Below are 16,038 nucleotides of genomic sequence, written 5' to 3'. Positions count from 1 at the left end.
TTGCCCCACCTGGCATAGCTCTCATCTGTAGAACACTGAACGTGCTGATTGAGGAACTAGTTGCCCATAATGTAAAATGTATGAACTTTGCACAGGAACTTACTGAAGGAATGAATAGATTCAGGCACTGTGGTCCCAGTTTTCTTATGGGCTGTCTCACCCAGCTCCACATTATCCAACATTTCTAATGAGAGAGGGGAGAATATCAATACAGTCATCAAATACAAAGAAGATTGACATTTGTTTGCTTTTCAGGAGATTCTCCTGCACAGCACTTTGAACAGTGTAAAAACGTTGATTTTAAAGGAAAATTATGGCAGTATAAATATGAAGCCCAAAGGCAGATAAAGTAACATTTTTTAAGGTTCAGTTTGTAGCACAAAAAAACCTTACACTCAAGCTCAAGTATGTTGTGTAAAGCTTCTGGTTTACGTGCAGTTCTTACCACCAGGAAGTTATGTGATGGGCAACTGCACTTTTAAACTTTTTTTTATGCCAGGTCACTGCTACAACATTTGCAGAAAACAATACTTCAACTGGTCTAGACTGTACAAAAGAAAGAAGTTCTCCAATAGCATCTAAGATTACAGAAAATAAATTCTTCAATTGCCAACATGCAAGTGAATTTATTTAAAGCACTTGTTGGTGTATGTGTGTTTGAATGAGAGCTAGGAGCATCATGAGATTAAATATAACATGTTGAGCAAAATGCCTTTTTAGGACTATGCTAAAATATTTAAGTTTTCATTAAAACTGACACACAAGGAAATGGAGCATTAAATTGGCCACTGTACTTCAGTATTGCACGAGACTCAGAATATCATACTCTATATAGCATTTACCAATAACCCTTCCTCCCTCAAAGTCTTATTGGTGACTTGGATTGACTGACTTATTTTTGAAGAGCTTACTAAATTGGGGCAAAGTGTGCTGAATGCCCCCATTGCTCTGATTAAAGGGATTATAACTCAAACAGGAAAAGTATGTTTCAATCTTATGTGCTGAAAGCTGCAGTTAACCTTAAAGTACCCTTCCGTACATTTTGCTTGTTGAAAGATATTTTAAAAAGACGCACAATTAACTTAAAATAGTAGCCAAGTAACTAAGTTATTGAAACCCTACTATTTTAAACATTATAGTAGATGCTTTCCTTTAACATTTCTCCTACAGGTCCATTAGCAATGAGCTGCTAGGATTTTGTGTAACATTTGTACCACTATGTTGCTATGTGAAACGTCACTGAGCTTACTGCAGCATTACTATGCAAAACCAAGTACAGTACACATCACAGGTCATAATTACTCTGTGGGTTGCATCAACTTTTAGGTATTCCACAAAAATCCTGATGCCACATTACAATGTGAATATGACTACAAAGCAGTGGCTGCTATTCAAGCTGAGGTAGCTCAGCGGTAAATTATATACATATGTAATTATGAGAGTAAGAGGCACCAGTCAAAACTAATACTTGGTGCCTTGAAACCTAGTTTCAATAAGCAGTTTTTCCACTGTGCTTTTGGGGAAAAAAAAACAAAACAAAAAAAAAACAACTCCAATTAAAAATGATCCAAATGAATTAAATGAAATACAGTAAAACGTTATACACACCTACTGACTGACTAGCTGAATAGGAGTCTGTCCTTGTTCGTGATCGTTTATTGCCTTTTGTATTTGCTGCAAAGAAAATAAAATGCTTAAGAGTTTTTATCTTTGAACTATAGACTTTGGAAAGATCAGCTTCTCAAAGTGAATCAGTCTTTCTCTGAATGACACAGGGTTAAGTGTCCAATTGCTTCAGGCAAATGAACATCTGTGTGTGGCTTTTCAAAATAAAGATGTTGAAAAATAATTCAAAAGGACTCCAATAATTTTGCTTTTAATTGAGTTTTAAGGGCAAATGGGATTTCATCTCTGTGTTTCTTTATATTAGGGCTCTTGAACACAGTCCTGTTAACATTACTGTGTGTGCATAGACTGCAGATTTAAACCACCAAGGCCTGAGTTTGAACAGACATTTGATTTTGTGCTCCTGAATGTCTTACATTTATACAGTTTACTCTGATTTACTTCTCTCTCCAGTTCTGTTTCCCCAGATAACTTACTGTCCATCAGCCTCCAGTTCAGTAAGGGGTCATACACAAAAGCCTCTAGCACAGCCATGACACTATCTTTATGTTCTCGCAGGACTTCCATCACAGTGTGACAAGTGATTCTGTAATTACCATCTAGGCCCGTCACCTTCAGAACAGAAAGAACTGAATCAACAGTGGGGCTCCTTTTACCTTCTGACTCCAGCCCTAATCACTCCCATGGCAGGACATGCCTTATCTTGACCAGAATCCCCTTACACCATTTTCCATTTATTAAAAGAAGATACAGGTTCATTACAAGTTTAAGAGGCCCCATTATTCTGATTTACTGCCCGCTGGTGACATGGAAATGAGGTCCAGGTAACACTCATCTTGAAGCACTGTGCTACTGGGCTGTGGTTTGGTTCATGGCCAATATTTGGGATGAGAAAATATGGAGAGGCCTGGGAAATTGCAGGACCGTGTTTCCTTTTAATCAATGAAGAGTTGTTTCCATATTGTAAAGGTCACATGGGAAATCTATTTAAAGGAAAATGCAGCTGAAATATTAGCACCTCGGCTCCTTATGGAACTGGAGAGATTCAACTACAGTAGCACACACATGGATAGCTGGAAAACCGCTGACATCTTCTTCGGAACAGTCCCCTTTCCCTTTAGAAAGGTGGCTGCTAACTACCACCTACCTCCATAGCATTTGTCAACATCCTTGTAAGTCTAAATGGAATCTTTTCAGGGAACTTCTCTCTTGTCATTGCAACCTGAATATGCAAAAGAAGAGAATCAGTTAACTAATATACTAACTTTGCAGATATTTCCTTCTCCTCCTCCTTGAAAAAGCAGTTTGTTAATAAGTAAGGGACTAACTTGCCTGCTATAACTCTGAATGTTGTGGTTATAAAAAGGAAAGAAAGTGTGTGGAGGAACCAAAACGATAAAAGGTTTAGAAAACCTGACCTATGAGGAAATGTTAAAAAAACAAAAACTGGCTATGTTTAGTCTTGAGGAAAGACAACTGAGGGGGACCTGATAACAGTCTTCACATATGTTAAGGATTCTTATAAAGATAACTGTGATCAATTGTTCTCCATATCATCTGAATGTAAGACAAGAAGTTAATGGGCTTAATCTGACACAAGGGAGATTTAGGTTAGATATTAGGAAAACCTTTCTAGCCATAAGGGTAGTTAGCACTAGAACAGGCTTTCAAGGAGGTCTGTGGAATCCCAATCTTCGGAGGTTTCTAAGAACAGGTTGGACAAATACGGGTCAGGTATGGTCTAGGTTTATTTGGTCCTGTCTCTGTACAGAGGGCTGGACTTGATGACTTCTCAAGGTCTCTTCCAGCCCTACTTTTCTAAGATTCTCTAGTTGTTGGAATTTTTTTTGAGGGAAGCTGTAAACATTACTAGATAAAAGAATGTAAGAATCAAACAAAGAGTCTGTGTCTGTGCTGTTGGTATAGAGTAATGTACTCCATATTTCAATCACAAATTGGTGTAAGGATTTGTGTGAAAACCACCACTGATACTTAGCACTCAATGTCTGTAAAACAACTGTATAACTAATCTCAACATTCTGGTGAGGTAGGTGTGCATTCTCTCCATTTTACTGACAGGTAAAGTGAGGCACAGAGTAGTTATGTGATGTGCCACAAGACCATGCTGAAAGTCAGTGTCAGAGCTAAAATAATAACTCAGGAGTTCCTGAATCCTAGTTCTGCCTTTGCTGTACTAGATAACAGGGTCTTTCTGAAATATAAAAATAAACATTTTTTTTAAACAACACATTTTTAGTACAAAAGCTCACCTCAAAACAGTCCCCAAAGTCAATATGCAGGATCTTTCCACTCAGCCTGTCTAGCATCAGGTTGGAAGGGTGTCTTTGTGAAAGGAACAGGAGAGAAGCCAGAGTGACAGATCATTAGAGAGTTACAGAAAAATGTATCAAAAAATAAATCATGGCTTTGGTCTAGGACGACATTTATCTTTGCAAGTCAGAAGACAGCCAGTGATTGGAGACTTCTGATAGGGAAGCTATCTCATGATAAATAGCTTTCCTGAAGCACTTCCATCATGGTGTGATTAGCTTCTGTAATTACAACTCAGGAGTTTTCAGAAATCCTCTTGATTTTGAAGATAAATGTCCTATTAGACCAGACACTATATCACTATATTTTTGGATATGCACATTTTGGTTACATTCCTTTTATATTTAGGGTTGATATTCCACTCATTTTATAACGACTTTACATTTTTACAGCATAGGGAAATTTAATGAGCGTATTGCAAGTAAAGAGAGGAACTCAGGCTGTTATCAGAGGCAATCTTAGACTAGGAAGATGCTGGGTATTATAGTACTGTCTTTTATGCTGTTGTATTCCAGTTTTTATTTTAACCCCCACGTTTCACGGGTTTATAATTTAATTATCAAAAGTTCTAAGCGCAAGAGCAATTGATTTTATTACAAAAATGTTGCAGAAAGGTTTAGTTGTTATGTTACAGACCTCTAGTATAAAAATACCAGTTTCAGATGGATTTTTAAAGGAGTTATTCGGGCCTACTGGGACAGTAATCCACATACTAAAGAGGAAGTTTAGATTATCTTTGACTGGTTCATTGTAGTCTTCAGTTGACATACATATTTAAGTGACACCCCAATATGCGTTTGAACAACAGACTAGGAGCAGTTAGTATGAGGAAAATAATTTATGTTTTAAATATTATCTACATACATATTTAATCATATACTTCCTAGGTAGTATTTATGGACAAGAAAATCAGAATTAAGTGACACAAAGGAAACTGTATTAAAGACCTTGCTAAAAATCCATTAATATGAAGCACCTGTTTTCCCCCCAGATACGATGCCTCAAGGGAAAGGAGGCACACTAGATTGATGCTGTGTGAAAGTTGTGATGGCAGCAGTGAGCTACACTTCCTGTAGCAGCTGTGATACAAGATATACTTAGGTTTAAAAAGTATTCCTCTTTAAAAAGGAAATATTGAGTGCTGTCAGTATGAATGCTCACAATCTACCAAGCACTGCACAAACAGTCATTTATCCTCTCGGAGTAACAACACTGGGAGGTTACCTCTTTTTGACAGATGGGGTAAACTGGTTAAGTGATTTATTCAAGGCCACTCAGTGAGCGTGTGGTAGGTCTGGAATTAGAACACTCAGCTCCTTAGTTGTGTGCGTATTCCTCTCAACCACACTGCCTCTTGAAAGAGAAGACACTCCTGTCATGCACTCAAGAGACGTACAAACCCTAGGGCCTGATCCTGGAACACTGAAGTAAATGGGAATAGCAGCAGGCCCTGAAAGGTGATATAATTTGGAGTTTGGAATAGCCAAAATGAAAGTGGTTATCACAAGAGAATATCCAGAATGAGCTGATGGGAGCATGACAACTATTTCAGAATGGAATCTATAAATCCTTGTAATCTGCACTTATTTCAAAGAAACTATTCCAATTTCACTTACCTGTCCCCAAGGCCCAAAATGTACCCAACCATTGACATCACAGCTAGCGAGCGGGTGTAATTAGTTCTTCTGTCAAACCACACCTGAAAAATAAGAGATGAAATTAAACAGTTCTGATTGAACTGGGTGTGCCTCAAACAAATTCAGAAAATGCATACAAGGGCACAGGCACTGGAGCTGGTTAATTATGCTAATTCAGTTTACATTTCACCATTTTAATTTCGCTAACAGTAAATTAAATCTTAGTCTTTCACCCATGAATTTTTTATCATCATATACAAAAAAATATATCAGATGCAACCCTTAGGGATCAAGGGAATAATATGCATTCAGTTGTATACCTATAAACAAAGACATGCATTTACATGCTGTGGGTACTCCATTCACAGAGAGGGCAACATATTTAGCTGTCTGCAAGAGTCATTAGTCGTGACTGAAGGTGAACATACCTCAGAGCTGGGACTTTTTAGCCACAGCAGTTTGGCCAGATCATCACCAGCAGTATTATTGACAGCATGTTCAAACACCTCCACCTTCTGCATCAAAGTCAGATGGTCGTAGTCTGGAGCCATCTAAAATAGAGAAATGTCATTCAGCAGCCACCAAGTTTTTCATAACAATTCTGAAACAACCGCAGTATGAGGAATGTGTCAATCTCTACTAGTTTACAGAGTAAAACGATGAGAAAGTGATTAAATGACCATTAATTGCTCTGCAGCACAAACCAATTCATTTTCAGGAAACTCAGCCAGAAGTCATTTGAAATGCAATACCCCACGGTGTGGCCACAAACATTCCAACAGCTACTTTTATTGTTAAGAAAAGAGCTGAGAGAGAATTTTAGTTCTGGAAAAAGATTAAGTCTTCTGGGTTATGATACCCACTCTGTTTACTGACAGAGCCAACAGTACAAGCTTCCCTATACCTCCCCCACCAATGTGCAATTTTCAGGCTCTGCCTATGCTCGTAAATATCAGCTGCAGTGGGACTGTTTGTGATGTGGACACATCTGCTGGGAGCCAGACTAATCTCTACCAACCTCATTTTAGCTGCAAGAACTTGTGGTCACTATCAACATGGAAAGTGAGAGACGAATAACTCCAAAGCCTGTCACTAATTTATGCGTGCTTTTGAATATTCTAGCATTTTTATTTTATATTAGTGCATAGTTAGAGTAATTTTAATATGAAAAGGGATCAAAAGACAGGTAAATAAATGGGAACAAGAGAGCTTGTCCCATTACTTTCACTACTCAGAGGGATATTAGCGATCTAACAGAGCAGCTAATTGTGTGCTGTCGCGCCCTTTACCCGCAGCATGATGCGATGTTCGATATTGAGAAGGATCTTTTTCTTTTCCCTGTAGTCTCGGATGAGCGCGTGCAGAGTGTCACAGTGGGGAACCCAGCCTATCAGGCCAGAGTTTGTAGACAGTGGAATAACGGCATATCTCTGGATGCTAGGGGGAGGGGGAGAGAGAGAAAAAAAAATCACGGCTCAAATTGCTGGACATTAGGAATTGGTGTATTTTCATGATGTTCAAAATCTACCAATCTAGAGCAACCCACCACCTAAATCTGGGGAATGTGATGTATCCAATTCATTACTTTATCACCCAGTCTTTTTTCAAATTAACTGGCGAACACTTCTTGATAGAGTACTACTGTTTATTCTTAAGAATAATTTTAAGCAGTTTATGTTAAGCTCACTGAGAGCTCACTTTCTGAAGCTTTGTGGTAAATGACCCACAACAATCTATTAATTGCAGAAGGCATTCTGCTCGATGTGTGTTAACATGTGAAAAACAAGGGTGCAGAACTACAGTCAGTGGCTACTTAAATTGAGCACCAGTGAGAGTATGCACTGGGTATTTTAAAATCTTCTTGCCCAGAATCCACCATTTCACAAGATTATATGTACCTCCCAAAGTAGGATTATAAACCACATTACAATATGAACAGAACAGTCACTGGACTCTCCTAAGCGAGCAAGGTTATTAAGGCTCTCAGGCTCCAGAGCCAATAACAGAAATGCCTTGAATTGCAATCATCTTGAAGATGATGAAACTCCAACGAAAGGGGTTTATTTAAAACAAAAACAAACATAAAAAAACCCTCCTTTCGACAGACATTATCTCCAGCTATTTGTTACCTAAATGTTGCATTTTGTGTTGTGTTACTGGATTTTCCATTTCTTCATCAGCTAGCAGAAAGTGTAGTGGTGTTAGGTGCATCGGCATTAATGAATAAGAAGATCCTACCAAATACCTGAGGTTTTTACGCAGAGATGTCGGGTCATTGGCCAGCAGAGTGTTGACTAGTCCAAAGAGCTGCATCACTCTCTCATCCTGGCGAAGGTCCTCATGGCCCTTCAAAAGGAATACAAACTCATGCCCATTGCTTCCTGCAAGAGAAGATACAGGGGGGTGGTGAGGTGGAGTGCAGTATCTTACATGAACAATCAGATGAAGTCTGAATCACATTTAAATGGACAGAATGACAGCAAGATTCAGAATGTTGGGTAGATATATTTTATAAACTTCCTTCTGCAAGTGGAAATTCGCTTGTTAAGGAATTATGCAACAAAACAAGGCTTGATTTCTTGGTATTCATTAAAGAAAGGTCACCAAGACTCCACTCTTTAGAAGGAGATGCAATGCTAAGATAAATAAGACAACAGGACACTGACATGACAAAATGACAAAAACTCTACTGCTTTCGCGCATTTTTGCTGTCACCTTTTGCATCTCTCTCCACACTCTCACACACAACCTCCACATCACTGTGTTCAGCCCTTCATATACACTGTAAATCAAACCCTAATCCAGTCCTCCACCCGCTTTCTTGGTCTGTATACCCCTCTTCCTTTAAGTTCTTTTTGCTCTTCCAAACTGTGTAGCCAAAGGAACTAAACTGGTGGCTTAAACATCAGTCTTATAACAACATTACTCCCTGCAGCCATGGGTTTGACTCCTGTTAAGGTCGATAGAGCCTTTCACTCTGCTGGGTTAAAGGAGTTGAGTACAATGCATTTTACTAAATGTTTTTTCAGAGAGAACATAAAAATCCAAGGGCCTGTTTGTTTGGAACATAAAATCGAAGATATTATGCTCATTATATAATTTCCCTTCCTTTCCACTTTTGCGTAGCATGCCATGGGCCAGTTGGCTGACAGCCTCCATCCCAGAGATGGCTATGGCTCAGTGTTACTTTAGCTACGTAACTGAAGCACTCTGGGATGAAAGGCACTCTATAAAAGTATTTCCCTTATCTTCCAGTTCCATGCTTGCTTCTTGATGATGAGGAGCTAGGGAGAGAGCACATATTGATATTTCCAGAAATAGGAAAGTAGGGCAATCTGAGCAGCTGGCTTGTCCTGAAAATCATTTACAGAAAGTGAAAAATCCACTTTCTAAAGGGACTTTAGTGAAGACTTTCCTGAAAAGGTATACAGTCTGAGCTAAACTCAACTTGCATTTCTCACCCATTAATGTCAATTTCCTGGGCCTCTGCTTGGACGTGATGACCTGCAGTGATGGTGCAATGGATTGAATGCGGATGATTGGCTGGTTGGGATCATATGTTCCTGGCACCGCTAATTCCAAATCCCGGCACATGAGGAGTTTTGGTGACACATACTGTAGTTCTAAGGAAGTGAGCTGCCAGCAAGAAAAAAACAAACAAAGCCAAAGTTTTATATACGTCTATGTGTCTGTCTATTTCATACCACTGAAATATGAAAAAAGCTGATGTTAGGGAGGGCATAGAACAGTTCACAGGCAACCATCAATATTTCAGTTACTTGCAAAAAGCACTGCATAAAGGTGTAAGCCAGCAGCAGGTATTTCTGGAATACCCTTGTTGAGTATTTTGGATAAACACATATGGGTATTGACAGCTTACACTGTAAAACCCTGAACTGTACCTCCCCCCTCACCTGAGGCAGCTGCTTAGAGATCCGCCTGAACACATGGTAATAGAGATCCCAGGCCTGGGTGAGGTCCTTGACATTTCCTGATTTCATGTACTTCCTGCACCATTCCTGAGCCTCCATTAAGTCTCTGCCATATGCCTGGGGAGGAAGAAGAAAAATGAACCCTTACTACAGTCTACAGAGGAACAAATGAAAAGTAAATACTTATCACTTACAAAGAGCTTCATTTATTTAATCTCAAAATCCTGTACAATCATTAACCGTTCCCAAGGTTACAAGGCAAATCAGTGGCAGGACCAAGATTAGAATGCAAGTATTTCTGGCTGTGTTGACTCTATTAGACAATGCTGCCCCACACAGATTTCACCCCCAAAAGAAACCAGAAAAGGCAGAAATACCCTTTAATGGTGGAGCTGTGGGGCTAAAGCAACAGTCACAAATTCAAATAAGCTGCTATGCTGACCGGTGGCAGCATTGACGCGGACGGTGAAGCAGTGTAACTGAGACAGAGGAAATCACTTCAAAGGAGGAGGCACTCACTCTCATAGATGCCTTTGGTGGGTATATTTTACAAAGCCCACGTAACATCTGTTAGACACTAGACTCCAAGTGCCATTTGTTTGATCAGATTACGCCCAGGTAGAATTAGAGTCCCCAAAGATCAAGAATGCAGAAATAAGTGTCGTGGAACGAAGCTAGTATAAATTATCTCAAGAGCCTCACCCTTAGCTCAATTGGTGGGATAACCCCCCACCTCTGTTTCAGAGTCTAGAACTGGGTTTGAAGCATGTTCACTCCCTGAAGCACTCTTCATTCTCAACATGCTCCTCAATCTGATTGAAAGGATGCAAACAAACAGTGAGACTGTCAAAACTCCTCCCAGGGGCCTAGAATTGGGACTCTTTGGAGGTCGGCTTTACTGTACAGCAGAGCAGTCACTCTGTCAAGCTTCCACAGTGAAAAACTGGAGTTAAAGGAAGCTTGAGAGAGAGAGAGACACATGCGCCATCCACAGCAGCCTTCCATCCAATAATAAAAAATCCATTGCCTTTTCTACTACCTTGATAAAAGGTACTGGGAATGGTTTTGAGGCAGGGTGTTCTGTTTTTTGGGGCTACAGGAAGCTCAGACTGCACTCTACTAGCAGCTACCTGATTGAAAGACGTTTCCTTGAGAGTCTGGGGCCCACGCTCCATCATAGCATGAAGTGGCTCCAGCACCTCAAACATTCCCTTCACATTCCTCTCTCCAAAGTACAGACGGGATGCCTCTTCCAGCCCTTCATGCCACATCTCATGCCAGAGGATGGCTACACGGATCAGCTCTTCACTCACCTGGATTAGGATAGGGAAGATAATAAATTCCTATGGGGGAAAAAAACTGCATGAACGCAGAGAGGCTTAAAAGTATTAGACTACTTTCACCTTGAGAATGGTTTCACCTACTCCCTGCTAGTGGCTAGAGGAAGCCACACGAATTTTTCCCAATTGTCTACTTGATAAACTTTCTCCTGTGAGTACCCCACTGGACTACTATAAACTGATTTGCCCACCTGCCAATATGTTTGCAATCACATGAAGTTTGCCTCATAATATATTCCTGCCTTTCAGTTATTCATTAAGAATTTAGCAAATCAAGATAAACCGGCCCCTTCCCCCAAAACAAGTCAGACTTGGGATGTCCTGTTTCCCTTTCTCATTAAATTAAAGTTTCTCTTTTTGGGGTCAATGATTCCCTTTCCCCATTCTCCTCACCTCCTCAGGTTCATCTGTGACAAACATCACAACCCCAATATTTAAAGGTTATGGTCCCATCACACTAGAAAGTCTCCTTGAGACTGTGTACTCTAACACTATCATTCCTTCCCAACAAATTAATCACACTCAGAATCAACTAATCTAACATTTTTAAAAACTAACATTTTTCTTTGGTTTAATGGGAGAAAATACTGCTACAAGAACAGACCAAAAAACCCCTTAATATGGCTGGTACATCAGTCCATGGAATGATTCTTTATTGACCATACACAGAGCACTCACCATCATTGCCTGCTGTACCAGAGTGTTACTGTGCTCACACATGTTTTTCAGAATCTTATTGGCAGCATTGTGGCGTGCAGTTGTGGTGGATTTAGAGGCCACAGTCAAGGGATAGATCAAAGCCTATGACACACATCACACAGTAATAATTTATAACTGCACACACATAACAGGGGCGGCATAGATCAAGAGACTAACAAGACTAAAACAAAACAAGTCCAAGTACATAGAAACCAGGTGACAAGCCTGGTTCAATATCATTCTACTAAGAAATGACAGTTTTGCGGCAGAAAAAGTAACTCATTTATTGAAATGGATAACTGAAGGATTAAACATATTTGTTTTTCCAACAGAAAGTAACATTATCTGAAACGCTTGGATTTTCACCGATCAGGTAGCAGGATAATTCCAGTGGTGACGAACTGGTGCCAAAAACTTCTAGAGGAACAGAAAATTCTCCTCCCCAGCATGCTAGGACAGATTCTCTACACCAAGGTAGGAAATGCAGCTCGTATGTTAGCAGCAGCTACTGTTCATTAACAGTAATAATTACTTAATGGAGTTAGATTTAAGGAAGCAATTTTCACCATCAGGTGTCCCAACAGACAGAGAAGACGACTTTAAATTCTGCCTGATCTCTATGCTGCATGTCCCATCTGCCCCTCATTTCCATCTTTCCTGTGAGGGGGCTGAGGGAATAAATCTTTCGGGGAATGAGTAAGCTATTCAGGAGAGGAAGCAGTAATAAAGCTCTTTTGATATAAACTATAACCAGTCCTGTGCCAGCATCTGCTCCTCACACCTTCACTCCCTAGTCACTCTCATTATAAACATCTAATAGAATAAGGAAGCTTTACTTGACCAAGACTCTATTGAGAATCTTCCTCAAGGCCACAGCTTACCTGCGGGTGATATCTTCCAATATCTGTGAGGAGCTGGTGAATAAGGCGCCCCACTAAAGGCCGAGGGGTATCGATTCTTGCAATGAGCTGAGGGATCACCTGATAGCAAAGGTGAGAAAATAAAAATCCCTGTCACACTCGCATGTATAGTTCACAAGCTGCTCAGTCCAACCAATCTCCTCAGAGATCTCTAAGGCTCTGTTTGTCCACTGCAAAGTAGCCAGAGATCCCAGCACGCATTCTACCAACTAGATACAAAGATCCAAATGGTGATATCAGAGGGACAGAACAGCTATGTGAGATGACGACTATCATGTGCAACCAGTCCCTTGTGGTAGATGTTAATTCTTGCACACAGTGATGGGTGATACCCCCGTTCCAAACTGTTGCAGGCTTCTCCCACACCTTGAACAAGGGTAAATGTAAAGCAAATAAAAAGTGGAGCCTCTTGTATGAAGTGCAGTCTATAAAGTCATCCTGAAATGGACTGAGGGTCTGGATCACAGAAGAGTAGCACATCACTGCACGTTATCTCTAACTTTAAAATCCCTCATCCTTTCTCTCTCTCTGGCACTAATCAGCTCAGACAGTCACCTGGGAATGCTGCTCCAGTTTCTGCCCAAGGTGCTTATTAAAAGAGTTACAATTCCTGCTGTGAGCACCCTGCTCTCATCAGATCACGTACAAAGGTTCCTTCGGCAGGGTGCCATTTGGGATATTACAGTCATTGAGATTCCAAAGGGCTAGGTAAGACAAAGTTAGGTCAGAAGTGGAATCTACCCCAACCCCTCCCACGCCTTACCTGCAGCCAGGTGTCTATTTGGATTGCCTTGACCCCTTCAACCAGAGCTTCATTGACATCAGGCCAGTGACCATAGTCAAACCATAGAGTAAGAACCCTGAAGAAAGAAAAAAACAGGACATTCCAGTGTCTTGTTTTCAGAACCCACAGCAGTCTCTTCTTCCCCCCAACCAAGAGCATGTAGTTATAAACAAGCTCGGACTGAATGTTCAGTCTTCAACTTGTTTAGCTGTACGTGAAAAGAGCAGGAACATGTTACAGGGAGTCCTAAAGCGAGTGAGTTCTGGATATCACTAGCAGCTTGATTTTGTTTGGTATGTGCTTTACTAGGTACCTGAGAGTATCCTGTAGATTGTTGCCTCGAGACAGAGAGATAGAGCGGAAGAAACCCTGGACAGCAGGGACTGTATACAGCAAGAGGGTCTTGGACAAATCCTGTGGGAATGAAAATAGCTGCCTTAGTTCTACAAAAGCATCTGAGGGTGAAGGATGGAGTTCCCCATGTTCTTTCCTCACCACCTCCCCTGCAGTGCAACAGCAGCTAGGGTTCTTATTATACTTGAATGTATGGGCAAAAGTTATAAAACACGAAGAAGAACTAAAACTTTCTGCTTCAAATTATACTTCCTATAATGTGTGTCAAAGGTCCTATAATGTGTGCTTCAAATTATACCTCCTATGATGTGTGTCATTAGAGACTTCCCAGACAGGAAAGTTGCTTGATATGCCTTTGAAACAATGCACCCATCAAGTGGTGCCACTCATCCCCAGCAGGCAGGCAGGGAGGGCCGTACCTCCGTGACTTTCTTTTGCACAGGAGATGGAAGGGGACTGTTCTCTGTGCTCTCTGCCTCGCTGTCGCTGTTGCTGCCCTCCGTGTTGGCACTGGTGATGCTGGTTCCACTGACATGACGCAGCTTCTTCTTCTCATCTCTGGCCTGGTTCTGATGCTTATAGTGAAGCACAGCCTCAAAGTTCATCACTGCCCAAGCGTGCCAGGCCTGACGATGGGAGAGCAGAATATCAATAGGAATCCCCAAAACGATGAAGCCTCTACGCAGGCCCCACTTTCTAGTGATTAAAGGATCCCTGCTGCAGCAGAATTAAATCATGCCCCATTCCCCACCTCATCAAAGATCAAACTGAAGAGCTAAAATTCAAGACAAGGGGAAGTATGAGGAAATGAAATATAAGGAGAGGACAATGAGGGAGAGACAGAAGGGTAGGTGCTGAGGAGCAGGCTGCCCAAGGGGCTATCTGGTCTCAAATGTATAGGAACTCCTCAAAGGAGCTTCTGGCTTCACAGTGGAAATCCTATAGAATTACAACACTTTGTGGAGCAAGTTTAAACACTTCCCCATAGATTAATTTCCGTCATTTACCTAAGGAGCCATAATTAACCCACAAGAGAGAAGATCCCAAATGTGACAGCACGGGTTGAACTGCAGTCCCGTTCCACTGGTCTGCAAACATCAGCAGTTGCATTTTGACCTGAGCTGCAGGGTCACTTACACTGGGGTCAGTGATATACCAGTGTCTAAGCTATTTTAAGAGGGCAGAAGGTTATATGGGCCGCACAATGTTGTATTGCATTGCGCTGTATTTTGGGATACAGCGCTCGTTATATTGCCTCCGCAGTTTAGTAATGAGTTCTCTCCATGGCTACCTTGTACCAGTTGCGGTCGTGCTCAGTTGAGGCACTGTAGTACTGCAGGACTTTGGGGATAGTGCTTTCATTGATGCCTTGCAGATTAAGCTGCCACTCTCCCAGTTTCAGGAAACACCTGAAAAAGCCAGGGAAATGATTAACCCTAAAACAGAACAAGCACTAAGAAATCAGACTGTCGGTTTAAAATGCAGAATTCTAGTCCAAGCTCTGAAAAGAATAATCTGGAAACCCATTCGATAAGCCACCGTTAAACACAGATGGGGAAGAGCTACACTGTAGTTAAGTAGCTCACAAGGGTCAAGACTCCAAAGGTTCCGTTTCTAAACTCTGCCACTAACTTGCTTTGATTCTGGCCAAGTCACGAACTCTCTGCACCTTAGTATACCCAGTTATACGATGAAGCTAGCAAGTGTCCACAGGGGCATCAGGAGGCTTAATTAATGTTCATAAAATGTTCTGAAAGCCTCATATGAAACTCGCAGTACAGGGGACACTGTCACCATATGAGGTGCCTGACATAATGTACTGAATGGCCGCAGATACAAGCATCACATAACCCACCCACCGCCAGCAGGCCCTGAAGGAAAGCACTATGAAAACCAGTCACTAGGGGGCATGGAGACTGGTCTTGGCCAGAGCCAAGAATCACTGTTCACTCCTGCCCTGAGGACAGGAACTAAAATATATTCATTGCAAAAGGAGGGATGCTCTGAAAGGTTTAATGCTTAGGTCCCTTGGGAAGCTTTAAGTGTCACAGTAATGCAGCCGAGTCCTTTCTACCGCTTTCGATTTTCAGTGAGTGTTACACAGGAAAAATTCAGTGCTGAACTCATCAGCACTTGCCTTTCAAGCTAGATCATGACAGGTGGTCTAGGAAGAGAATGGCTGTTATAGACCTCTCATTCTGGAAAAAAGATACAGTTAAGAAAAAATACAGGTCCTTTTTAAAGTTCCCTTCAGCAGTAAAACATCATCATCTTTTGATCATTCAGTTTCTTACTCGGACAGGAAATGATAGAATCTCCAGGCCCCAAGAACTCAGAAGGGAAACTGACATTTTTACTAGATGTATTTTTAACGTAACACTATTTTTTAAGAGGCTACCTCAAGCTGGGCACCCA

General features: G+C 41.1%; 1 protein-coding gene across 3 annotated transcripts in view; it reads right to left on the bottom strand.

Moving 5' to 3' along the window:
* MTOR (mechanistic target of rapamycin kinase) overlaps positions 1-16,038 on the bottom strand; it is a 106,030-nt gene that overhangs the window by 2,652 nt on the left and 87,340 nt on the right. For all 3 annotated transcript variants that reach the window (XM_073316890.1, XM_073316891.1, XM_073316892.1), the window contains 18 exons: positions 14,915-15,032; positions 14,043-14,249; positions 13,583-13,683; positions 13,249-13,345; positions 12,447-12,545; positions 11,545-11,667; positions 10,657-10,839; positions 9,509-9,643; positions 9,056-9,230; positions 7,840-7,975; positions 6,884-7,031; positions 6,023-6,145; positions 5,574-5,656; positions 3,897-3,969; positions 2,774-2,848; positions 2,103-2,238; positions 1,609-1,674; positions 104-184 (listed from right to left, as the gene is read on the bottom strand). In XM_073316890.1, the coding sequence (XP_073172991.1) occupies positions 104-184; positions 1,609-1,674; positions 2,103-2,238; positions 2,774-2,848; positions 3,897-3,969; positions 5,574-5,656; positions 6,023-6,145; positions 6,884-7,031; positions 7,840-7,975; positions 9,056-9,230; positions 9,509-9,643; positions 10,657-10,839; positions 11,545-11,667; positions 12,447-12,545; positions 13,249-13,345; positions 13,583-13,683; positions 14,043-14,249; positions 14,915-15,032 (2,159 nt within the window). The remainder of the gene's footprint in view (positions 1-103; positions 185-1,608; positions 1,675-2,102; positions 2,239-2,773; positions 2,849-3,896; positions 3,970-5,573; positions 5,657-6,022; positions 6,146-6,883; positions 7,032-7,839; positions 7,976-9,055; positions 9,231-9,508; positions 9,644-10,656; positions 10,840-11,544; positions 11,668-12,446; positions 12,546-13,248; positions 13,346-13,582; positions 13,684-14,042; positions 14,250-14,914; positions 15,033-16,038) is intronic.

Source organism: Lepidochelys kempii, chromosome 18, assembly GCF_965140265.1.
Source record: "Lepidochelys kempii isolate rLepKem1 chromosome 18, rLepKem1.hap2, whole genome shotgun sequence".
Classification (NCBI taxonomy): domain Eukaryota; kingdom Metazoa; phylum Chordata; order Testudines; family Cheloniidae; genus Lepidochelys; species Lepidochelys kempii.
The sequence above is the reverse complement of the archived record's forward strand: the minus strand, read 5'-3'. Positions and strand labels throughout refer to the sequence as shown.